Genomic DNA, 12,264 nt, shown 5'->3' on the forward strand with positions numbered 1-12,264 from the left:
TCTTCATCGCGGTGTGCGGACCTCTCACTATCGCGGCCTCTCTTGCTGCGGAGCACAGGCTCCAGACGCGCAGGCTCAGCAGTTGTGGCTCACGGGCCTAGTTGCTCCGCGGCATGTGGGATCCTCCCAGACCAGGGCTCGAACCCGTGTCCCCTGCATTGGCAGGCAGACTCTCAACCACTGCGCCACCAGGGAAGCCCCCCGTGTGAGCTTCTTGACCTTAGAGATGGTGTTTTACACATCTGCGTATTTTTCACGTCTAGTTCAATGCCTGACACTTAGCTGGTACTTGACAAAGCAAATAGATGTTGAGCACCCGCGCAGTGCCAGGACTCTGCTGGGCCCTGGGGTGTGGATCAGATGAGAGCGAGGCCCCTTCCTTGTGCTTTGGGTCTGCTCCACGCTTTGTGTCTCCTTGAGCCTTTTTGATACTTGTTTTGCACACATGCCTTATTTTCTCAAAAAGATTGGAGGCTGCTAAGGCGTGAGAAGCAGTTTTTGTTATGCTTGCATTTTTCCTTCACCACTGTTCGCATTATAGTTCTTAGTGAATTGTAGTTGACTGATTCAGGTACATACATTTGTTTTCCCATAACAGTCTCAATGTCTTTACCTGTAAAATGAATATAATATCCGAGGCTTAGGTTTTTGAACAGAGGTGTATAGATGCAGATAGATATAGATGTATGACTGGGCCTGGAACATAGAAGAAACTATTGAAATAATAATTCCATATCTTTCTTCCATTTTTATAAAACTTGTTGATCTTAAAATCTTGCAGTTGGACTGGTTCTAGCTGTGTCTGTAGCACACATCTTTGCACCAAACATAGAAATTTAGCCCTTTGTCTGTTTATTCGGAACTAAAGTAAACCCCTTAATCAAGTGAGCAGTGATCAAAACACCGAGACACCCAGGGTCCTCGGGGTCTGTGGAGGACTGTGGTTGGACAGGAAGCCCCCGGCCGTCCGGACAGCCCCCTCCCACTCCGTACTTCCCGCTGGACTCTGAGGGACCTCCAGCCAAGTGTGACGATCCTGGAGCTTTACAGTGGGAAAGGACTCGGAAGGTGATCTCGTCCAACTTCTACAACAGAGAAATAAGGATGTTAAAGTCAAGAGTTTAGTCCCTTATTGACACTGTCACTAGTGGCAGCCCCGAGCCCTCTGACCCCGGGTCACTGCTCTGCTCACCATCCCATCCCTCCTCCTCCCCCAGAGCGAGGTCGGAACAGAGCTGGTTTATGGCGTTATAAATACCCGAACGGCACGTACCTCCCTGGATTCAGGATCCGGACCATAGCCGGATCATTTATTCATCATTTATCCATTGAACAAACCCTTAGAAAGGCACTGTTCCAAACTCCAGTGATACAGCAGTTAAGAAAACAGACTGAAATCCTTGTTCTTATTAAGCTTTCAGTTAGTGGTAAGACAACCCACGCTGGTAAGTGGCGGGATGAGGATCCGAACTCAGGCAGGACGGCTCGTCCCCGCAGCCCAGGCACTGAGCTCGTTCACTCCCGGCACTGACGTTTCTTCATCCAGCGGGTACGTGCAGAGCGTCTGCTGTGGCCCGGGGGTGCCTTAGGGGCCAGGGATCAGGAGGGGAACAACGACTCCCATCCCCGAGGGGAGCGTATTTTCAGGGAGAGGAGACGGAGGAGGGAAAACAAAGGTAAACCAAATGGAAGAGAGACTCACAGACTGTGGTAACTGACAAGGAGTGAAAGGGGACCTTGGTCTCAGCAGTTACCCACCTTAAGTTCCTGGAGACCATAGGCAGATCCAGGCCATTAAGACAAGTTAAAGGGTTCTGTGGACTGTTTTGCAAATTGAAACCGAAACCGGCCTGTCAAGATCAGCTCAGGGGTGTAGACGGAAGCTGTGATGCGATGAAAGGACCTGGCCTCCTGGATTCCACTTGCCTCTGTGCCTCTGGCACCTTCATTGTAGTCTTATGTTTCTAAACAAGTTTATAGTCTTGCTAAAATGTGATAAAATAACCAATGTATGCCTTAAAAACATCTTTAAAAATATACTTCTATGCTGATTTTCATGAGGCATTTTATGATTTATTGTGGATCTCTGGATTTCTGGAATCCTGCCTTGGCTCGGGCCCTTAGTAATTAAATGCTGAGAACAGTGTGTGCTAAAGTGTCCGTGGTTTCTTCCGTCAAGGAAATATTGGTGTTCCCAATCCCCAGAAAAACAAAACTTTGTTGCCTAAGCAACAGTGGGCATTTTTTCTCATCCACATACTTCATCTGGCTTTAAAATAATTATTTCCTATTTATTGTAAATAGTAAAGTTGTGACATTTAATGTCAGTTTTTTCTTATAACTAAAGCAATGCTTGTATATTATAGGAAAATTAGAAAATATAGATTAGTAAAAAAAAAAATAAAAGTTAAAAACATTAATACTCAGGTGTTTTCCTATCAAAGAGCATAACGTGTAGGCTTATAAAAATATGATAAAATTCCCACTGCAATAATTCAGGTAATTTAGAAGTTTTTAAGAATAATAATTTCTCACTCTCCACTCCTTAGCTCTAATGCTGCATCCCAAGGTTACTTGTGTGAATAGATTTTCATGTTCTTTTCTACGCTTTTTCTGTTTATGTATACATACAGATATGCAGGTACACATTCACTCTTTTTTTTTTAACATCTTTATTGGAGTATAATTGCTCAACAATGTTGTGTTAGTTTCTGCTGTATAACAAAGTGAATCAGCTATATGCATACATATATCCCCATATCCCCTCCCTCTTGTGTCTCCCTCCCACTCTCCCTATCCCACCCCTCTAGGTAGTCACAAAGCACAGAGCTGATCTCCCTGTGCTATGCAGCTGCTTCCCACTAGCTATCTATTTTACATTTGGTAGTGTAAATATGTCAATGCCACTCTCTCACTTCGTCCCAGCTTACCCTTCCTCCTCCCCATGTCCTCAAGTCCATTCTCTACATCTGCATCTTTATTCCTGTCCTGACCCTAGGTTCTTCAGAGCCATTTTTTTTTAGGTTCCATATATATGTGTTAGCATACGGTATTTGTTTTTCTCTTTCTGACTGACTTCACTCTGTATGACAGATTCTATGTCCATCCACCTCACTACAAATAACTCAATTTCGTTTCTTTTTATGGCTGTCACTCTTTTTTTTTAAATTACATTCATTTTTTGTTAATGTCTCTTTGAAGGTTAGCTTGTATCACTCTGGACAGCTTATAATATAACCATGTTGAACACGGAGGAAGGATGCTGTGTTCCTGAAAGTTTAACACAGGAGCAAACCTTTAAAGCACCCAGACATTCAACGCTGAGGCTTTAATAACATACACACATATTTTATCCCAAGTTTATAATGGAGTTCTGAACAAGGCACCTGTAAATAAATCAGCATTTATGACCAGAAGAAAAATGCTCTGGTCTTGGACTTTTATTTTTATATGGAAAAGTTATAAAGACCTAAGCAACTAAGTCTACCCACAAAGAAAAAACAAATTTGCCTTCTTCCTTATGGAAAGCCATGTGAAAACATTAATTGTTGGCTCAAAGAAAGTCTGACAATAAAAGATATTAGCTTAAGAATATGTCTTATTTATTTGACAACCTGTCATGAATAATTTGCCATATCAACACAAGTGGATTCAATGCACTATTTTTAATAACTGTATCATATTCTGTAGTGTGGACGAACTTATTCAACTCATTCCCCTATTGACAGGTATTTAGGTTGTTTCCAGTATTTTTCCTCTTATAAGTAATGCTGTGGTAAACATTTTCACATGTATGCATATCGTTTATTGATGCTTTATAATGCAGTATTCTTTAAAGTTTAATTACCTTTTATTGACAAACTAAACATATGGTACGAATTCTTCTTTCTGTTGGTGGAGTCTTGCAGGTCCTCGATCCATTTGCTTTACTGTAAATAAGTTCACATTTACCCACGTCCTTACACACAAGAGCACATAGGTGTGGATGCACGTAGGAAGTGTGTGTGGTACTCGTAACCTGCCCGCAGCCCCCACCCCAGCTCGTCACCCTCCAGCCCCACCACTGATTCTTCTCACTCCCACCCTCCACATGTCTGTGCCTTTGCAGGGTCCCTCTCTGCACTTCACTCAGTAAAACTTGCTTCGAGGCCTGGTTCAAGCTCATGTCCTCCTGAAGGTGTTCTCTAACCTCTCGGACCTTTAAAGCAGAAAACCCCCTCTTACTTTGTGACTCCATCGTGGTTTCTTCATCTCCTCCTTGCGGCCCTTCTCTCAGTCTGCTCTGTGTGAAGGTAGGCGGTGGACACACCTGTATGCTCAGATAGCTTATGTCTCTTGGTGACAGACACCAGCTCGGCCAAATGTGACACCTGCAGGTAGGAAAAGCTCAAAGAAATGTTGGCTGGACTTGGACAGTTTGTCTAAAAATAAAAAGCAGTCGGAGCCCAATATTTGCTTTCCAAGTCCCATTATAAGTTATACCTAAATACAATTGTTAGGGCAATTTTGGGAAAAAATAGCCATGTGAAACAATCACAGATTGTGTGTATATTTTTGGCCTGAGGGACCTTTTCCTTATAGAACAGGAGTCAGCAAACCTTTTCTGTAAAGGGCCAGATAGTGAGTATTTTAGGCTCTGCCGGCTGTAAGATCTCTGCTACAGTTGTTCAGCTTGACCGTTGTAGCATGAAAGCAGCCATACACAGTAAGTAAACCAATGAGCATAGCTGTGTTCTAATAAAACTTCATTTATGAAAACAGGCTACGGCAGGATTTGCCTCGTGGACTGTAGTTTTCCAACTCATGTTCTAGAAGGTGTTTATTTACATGTAGACTAACCTGAGTTAAATTCAAATTCTTGCTCTTCTACTTGCTGTGTGACTTTGGGCAAGCTACTTAACCTCTCTGTCTTTTTCAACACACACATATATTACCTCCTTCGTGTTAGGCATCTGGTTCAGGCCTAGCATTTATTGAGCACAAAGCAGTAGCCACTGATTTGCCTCATTAAAAGCAGTGGAAGCATAGAAGGAGGGTCAGCGAACATGCAGCTCCTTTTTTCAAGGAAGTAGCAAAATCCTAAGGAAAAGGCAAGTCATTTGGAAAAACAACAGATAGTAAAGACCAACGGATAGTAAAGATAGTAAAAACAGCGGGATGGCAGGGGCATGTCTCTCCAACACAAGCACTGATGGTCACGTGCACTCCTCTAAAATGAATCACAGACAGACAGACAGGTAGCTTGACACTTGCTGCAGCAACAGTGATTCTATTAACAAAAGGTTTTGAAGGTTGTTTAGCTATTATGACTACATAGAAGGTGGAGGCTGGGCTTTAAGAAGAATTGGTGAAATGGTCAGAGCTGAGATTTTAGTGGTATTACCTTTTCAGCTAAAATACAAAGAAATATTAATCTTCAGCACATGACTGGCCTGATCACCTCCAGACATTTCTGACCATGTGCGGTAGATTCTCCCAAGGCCAGTGCTGCAGTGGCTTCTTTCACTGCCGTCAAGATAAAGCCCAAGTGCTTGAGAGCAGTGTGCCAGGCTTCCCCAGCTCCGCTCTAGCCAATTCCTTTAGCCCCACCTCTGGTCCTTCCTTTCCTCGCACAGTGCAGATGCTTCAGCCCCATCAGTTGACTGGCTTATTCGTGTCCCCAAATGCTCTCCCTTCCGCTTTGCTCATGCTTGGTCTGTGCCGCTCCTGCTTTCCTCCCACCCTCATTCCCTAGACCTTCGTGGCCCCATCGGTCACCCATGTCCCCATCCTTTCAGGACAGACCCGGCTGCATCCCCAGCCTCCTCCCGACCAACCTGCACAGAGCCGCACCCTCCCTCCAGCCCCCGGGAACACTACTGTCCTTCCCGTTCTCTCCCCTACCTGTGTCAACATCTCCAGCTCCAGGCCGTCTGCAGACACTCAGGAAACCCTCCGTTCCTGCAAGATGATGCGTAGGATAGAAGGAAGCCTGGATTTGGAGTCTGTTGAGTTTGCACTCTGGCTCCACCACTGACTCACTGTGCCCCCAAGATGGGCAAGTGGTTTAATATTTCTGAGCCTCAGTTTCTTGATTCCTAGCCTCCTGTACCTACCTTATAGAGTTTTTGTGAGAATGAAATGAGGTTAAATGAAATGAAGAACCTGGGAGTCCTTAGCAGGCACCTGCCTCACTCAGGAGATGTAACTGAATCTGAACAGTTTACAGCAGGGGTCCCCAACCCCCCGGGCCAAGGACCAGTAGCCATCTGAGGCCTGTTAGGAACCAGGCCGCACGGCAGGAGGTGAGCAGCAGGTGAGCCGGTGAAGCTTCCTCTGCTGCTGCCCGTCCCTCCCTGTCACTCGCATTACTGCCTGAACCATCCCCAGCCCCGCCTCCTTCTCCACCCCCCACCCCCACAGCAGTCCTTGGAAAAATTGTCTTCCATGAAACTGGTCCCTGGTGCCAAAAAGGTTGGGGACCGCTGGTTTACAGGGTTTGACTTGGTGTATCTTCCTGGTGATGTAATAATTTTGAAAGCAAGAACTATTCCTAAATATATCTGTGATTGATTGCAGCACCTTGCATTTTTTTAAAAAGCCACTCAGTAAACTTGTTTGATTTATTTTTAAATTGCTTTATAAAATCCTCGTCAAAGTTATGTAAGGCATACTGGCTTCTTTTTTTTTTTTAATTTTGTAAGATAGAACTGCCATCTTCATCAGCATGTATTTGCAGAGGGATGCTTTCAGATGGTTTGAAAATCAACTCAAGTTTCATACAATTTGTAAAGTTTTGGGGGAAATACCTAACTATTTGCCAAAAAGATGTAAGCAGAGCTGAAATTGTTCTTTTCTTTTCCATCTTATCCTTTGTAAAATGACTTTACTGTGCACATGTGCCTCTGACATCCCGTGTTGACCAGCTCTCTCCCCCAGAGGCTTGCTGCTTAGGGCTAAGCCCTCTTTCCACCATTAATGTTCTTTCCTACAAGAATGTAGATAAATCTTGATGAGATATATAAATAATTTTATAGTATATATTATATATATAATGAAATTAAACATATGGAATTAATAAAAATATTCCATATATTTTTATGCATGACCATGATGCATAAGAGTTTGTAGACTATGTTATAACATATTGTTTCACTGATTGTTCCAAACAAACCCTGTAAGGCAAGTACCATCTTGGTTTTGCAGGTTGGGAAGCTGAGGCTTCTAGAATTTAATTGCTCACGCTGGGCCTCAAACCCAGGGCACAAGGGCCTAAGACACAGACCCAGGTTTTGTGTGGACTGGTCTCTGCTTGCACCACAGGAGATTAACTACCTGAGGCTGGTGTGCGCCACAATGGCTGTGTAGGACCTTCTTTTAAGGTCCAAAGGTGGGATTTCAACAGAAATTCTTTCTCAGTTAATTGCTTTTTTGATTAAAAAACTCTTCATGGTTAAAAAGTATCTGATGAATAGAATGTGTTTTTATCATGACATCCACGTTTTTGGAACATACAGATAAAATTGCCTCCAATTATGTACCAGTCACTTAGGTTTCTATGTAAGATTTTAGTAACTGAATCAGTTTCCTCATCTAAAACAAAAACTGAAACAGTACTGGCATGCCTACCGTAACAGCTTGTCAGTGAAGATAAAATGAGAGAGCAGTTATCCGATTGCAATCAGAAAATATATTTGCCAAGCAAGGTATTATCATTTTCATTAAAATCTTAAATACTGCAGATAAATTAATGAGCCATCTCAAGTTCTGTCTACCTAAAATTAATTACTAGGTAATTAGCAACACCAGAAAAGTTTCATTTTAGAAACTTCTGTATTCATTACAAACTATGAGCCTCAAGTTTTAATGAAGTTCCGTGATGAAAGAGTTACAGAATTAGTCCTTACTGTATTCTGGAGAATTTTAAAAGTTAATTAATTCTCTGACATTCAACATTGTAACTAAATTACTTTGTACAGTTGTTTGAGCACAATGTCTATAATCTTCTGATTAAAATAAGCACAGAAATCATCAGTAGCAATTATTATTTACCACCTACCACACCATCACCTACCATCCCTAATAGCGCCTCCTCAGAATCTGAAGAGGTTATTCTCCAGAGAGTTTTAGAAACTTTTTGCTATAATAGAACGGGGGGTTGGGAGCTTTCAAGTTTCAGGTTTCAAACTTACAGTTTCTGAACAAAAGTGTATTTTTAAATCTTAAATTGAAGAAAAATTCTAACAAGGCTCTGTACAGCAAAAATACCTGCTAATTCACTATTGTTTACCCTGTGATTTCTATTTAAATTTGTGCTGCTGTCATGATTTATCCCTACCTCACAGGATAATGAATCTAGGTTTTATTTCTGTTCTTTGCCCAGACTTGTACAGCAGGCAAAGTGTTTGAAAATCAAAGGAAAAGAAGATATTGACTTGGATATTCTCTTCAGAGGTAAAAACAAAAACACTAGCAAAAACGCAGACTCTGCTTTTTGTTGGGAAGAATGTCTTGTTTGTGTGTTTGGTTGGTGTTATCATTCCAGGAAGGAATGGGGGAAAGAACCTGCCAGGGGCCCAGACACTTGTGCTCTCCTCTCATCCCAACCCTGCTTCACTGCTCTGACCTTCATTTCCTCATTTTGAAAGTGAAAGACTCTATAATCTGCTCTGTGGTCCTCACTGATGACAAGACAAATCTAAACCTGTAGAAATAGCAAGTCTCAGTGGTGGAATGTCTCTCTGCCATCTGCACAGGGCATAGAGGGAAACCAGAAGTGTCTCCTTGGCGTTCTTATAAGTTGGGGGACTGCAGAATGTACTTCGTCAGCAAGACAGGCGAGAAGGTTATAGCAAACTTTAAGTGTTAAAAGCTAAGGGATTATTAGAGTATAGGGGAAAGAATTGCATGTTTTCACTTAATTATGTTTCTTTGCAATTAAGGCTCCATATACACAGAATGTCATGTATAATTTTGAGGTTATACTGTAGCAAGCTAAGGGATAAATTTCCTCTTGGGTGTTAATTTGGTGCAATAATTTTTCTTTGGTCAGATTAAAATGTTGGTAAGTTGTATTTTTATGTCTTCAGCAATGTAGCTCTACATGTTTGTATCTTCCAGAGCATGGTAGGAGATCTGTTTATCTTCTAGAGGAAAAGAAAATTAGTGAGTTTTCTCCTGATTTGGCTAAAAGTTCAAGTTAGTACAGTTTGGTTGCATTGCACTTCACCTCCAATACGATTACCCGTTCGACTTTTCTTAAGAGAAAAAGAGTGTGCTTTGCAGTCATTTAACAAAAGGGCTGTGACTTCTTTTTTTTTAATTGAAGTATAGTTGCTGTACAGTATTATATAAGTTACCAGGGTAGAATATAGTGATTCACAATTTTTAAAGGTTACACTCCATTTATAGTTATTATAAAATATTGACTGTATTTCCTGTGTTGTACAATATATACTTGTAGCTTATTTTATATCTAATAGTTTGTACCTCTTACTCTGCCTGCCTATATTGCCCCTCCCCCCACTGGTAACCACTAGCTTGTCCTCTGTATCTGAGTCTGCTTCTTTTTTGTTATATTCACTAGTTTGTTGTATTTTTTAGATTCCACATATAAGTGATATCATACGACATTTGTCTTTCTCTGTCTGACTTATTTCACTTACCATAATGCCTTCCAAGTCCATCCATGTTGCTGCAAATGGCAAAACTGTGTTCTTTTTTTATGGCTGAGTAGTATTCCATTGTGTATATACACCACATCTTCTTTATCCATTCATTTGTTGATGGACACTTAGGTTGCTTCTGTATCTTGGCTATTGTAAATAATGCTGCTGTGAACATTGGGATGCATGTATCTTTTTGAATTAGTGTTTTTATTTTTTTCTAATATATACTGAGGTGTGGAATTACTGGGTCATATGGTAGTTCTATTTTTAGTTTTTTGAGAACCCTCTATACTGTTTTCCACAGTGGCTGCACCAATTTACATTCCCACCATGAGTGTAGGAGGGTCCAAAAGGGCTGTGGATTCTGTGGGCTGATCTCAGGCAGGGCCAAGCTCCTCTCGTAACTGGAAGAACACTTGATTTTATCTCATCCACAAAGCGGGGAGGAATCTTTTCCTCAGAAAAGGGAGGGAAGTTAAGTTACTCTGTTTGGATTGTGCATCTATATGTGTCTCCCTAGCCAGAAGAATTTCAACATAAAAAACTAGATAGTAACATCTCTTTAAATAAAATGAAATAAATAACTGATATTTTGGAAGCTGCTCTATACAAATGTTCTAATCCATTTTACCAGCCTTCATTCTGTAAACAACATGTTTGGAACTGCATGAAGAACCCTAAAAAAGCATCAGTGTCTCAATTCATATTTTGACACTTTTTTTTTTTCATATTTTGACACTTTTGAAAGTATCTCCACAGAGTAATTATGTATACGTTCCTGTTAAAACAAATACACAGTCAGTTTAGTAGTTCACATAGTAAAATACTAATGAGGGTCATCCTTATAAATATAGAAAATATCCCTAGCAAAATGCAACTGCATAATGTGAAAGATGAAATCCATCTTGTTTGCACCTGTGCTTTTCTGTGTAGTTTATAAAACGTTCATAACCACATGTGTTTATTAGTGCATTTACCGTGCTTCTTAATTTAAACATTTGATTTCCTCCCAGAGAAGGTCTGTGTTCACAGACCCGGGACACTAATGACAAGGAGCCCCTGCCTGGTGCAGAGCGCGTGCTGCCAGGGCCACTGTGCTTCTTGTTGAGAAGATGCCTTCAGGGGTCCATCCGAGCAGGATTTATTTAGCACCTGCTCTCTGTCTAGCCTTTTGTCACCCAAAGTGTTCTTCCTCATATTGATCTAACCCTTGTTATTACAATTAAGCTCATTTTCTCTGGTTCTAACCTGGATGAGACAAAATAATGAGAATAAATATGTTGCTACCGTGACACTAAGTGATTATTTAATATTTCCCTGTTATTTTCTGTAAGCCTATAAATCTGAGTATAATTTCTAAATCCTTACCTTTGTTTTTTGTTTCTTTGGTCTGGCCATAGATTTGAATAAACACATTGTTTAATTCATTAGGAATTTTTTTCCTTTTTTTTTTTTTTTTTAAGGAAAATGAGTTAAAATCTGTTCCTCATTTCTCCCGTGAGGGAAAATAGTATACCTTTGAGTTTTAGAGATTGTCTGCACATGTGTACACGAGCACATGTAGCTTCTCCTCTTCATATCTTTGGCATGTTTTCAATATTTACTCGGAAACATCTTCATTTTCTAAATCATTTTATTCACAGTTGATATGCTTGGCAGATATAATGGAAAGTATTTTAAAGGCCATCATTATTTTCCAGCATACTTCTTAGAGATTCAACATTTTTCCTTTTCCAAAGAATTAGATCAGATGATAGAAACATTTAGTTTATAATGATGTAAATTGGTTGAGGAAAGCATGATTGTCTTGAAGGATGTTTGGTAATAAAATTAACAGAAGTAAGTAGGAGTCTGTCTTAACTCATCTGAAGGTTTGCAGGGAAGCTTATTGGGTGTTACACCTGAGACGTGGCAGGTGGTAATTAGCCTTTGTGCCCTTTGCTAAGTAAATAAGGCATGAGCACAGAGCGACTCCAAACATGTCCCTTCTCTGGAATGGAATTGGCTTCTGCGCAGTGGCCTGTCAGGTTTTTCCCTCTGCTCTGGACTGTTCCGCTAAGAACTGCGTTAAATCTGCTCCTTTGAAAACAAGTTTGAGTGAGGCTATGAAAGCGCGTTTCCTTGAGTCCAGGAGACCTGCTCACCCACGCGATCTGCCCCCCTGCCCCTCAGAGACCCCTGGACCAGAGCACCCGCCTGAACCTCACTACTGGACCACAGGCAGACGTCCTGCAGGGCCACCACGCTGTCCCACCCTAGGGGCAGCTTTGGTTTTGTGGAGTGTTCAGCTGGGAAGCTGGGGGGGGGGTCTTACTATTGATTATTTTTGGCCCCAAATGTGTAACGAATGTTCACTTTTTTAAAAACCCCAAAATTTCACAAAGCAAAAAATATGAGATAAACATTGTTAATAAATCCTTCATAGATGTATTTTGGATGTAACAATTCACCTTGTTGTTTTCTTTACCAGTATAGAATCATAGTGTATTTGGTGATCTTTATTTACACTTGCTGATGCATCATGACTATCTTCCTAAGTCAGTGCATGTACATCTGCTAGGTTCTTTTTTTTTTTTCCTAAGTAAAAATTGTACCCACGTCCACAAGAGATCACATC

The 12,264-nt window shown here is 41.1% G+C and overlaps 1 protein-coding gene across 1 annotated transcript in view; it reads left to right on the forward strand.

Moving 5' to 3' along the window:
- L3MBTL4 (L3MBTL histone methyl-lysine binding protein 4) overlaps positions 1-12,264 on the forward strand; it is a 311,652-nt gene that overhangs the window by 218,711 nt on the left and 80,677 nt on the right. The window contains exon 16 of the mRNA XM_036823196.1: positions 8,363-8,433. Within this exon, the coding sequence (XP_036679091.1) occupies positions 8,363-8,433 (71 nt within the window). The remainder of the gene's footprint in view (positions 1-8,362; positions 8,434-12,264) is intronic.

This window comes from Balaenoptera musculus, chromosome 14 (genome assembly GCF_009873245.2).
Source record: "Balaenoptera musculus isolate JJ_BM4_2016_0621 chromosome 14, mBalMus1.pri.v3, whole genome shotgun sequence".
Classification (NCBI taxonomy): Eukaryota; Metazoa; Chordata; class Mammalia; order Artiodactyla; family Balaenopteridae; genus Balaenoptera; species Balaenoptera musculus.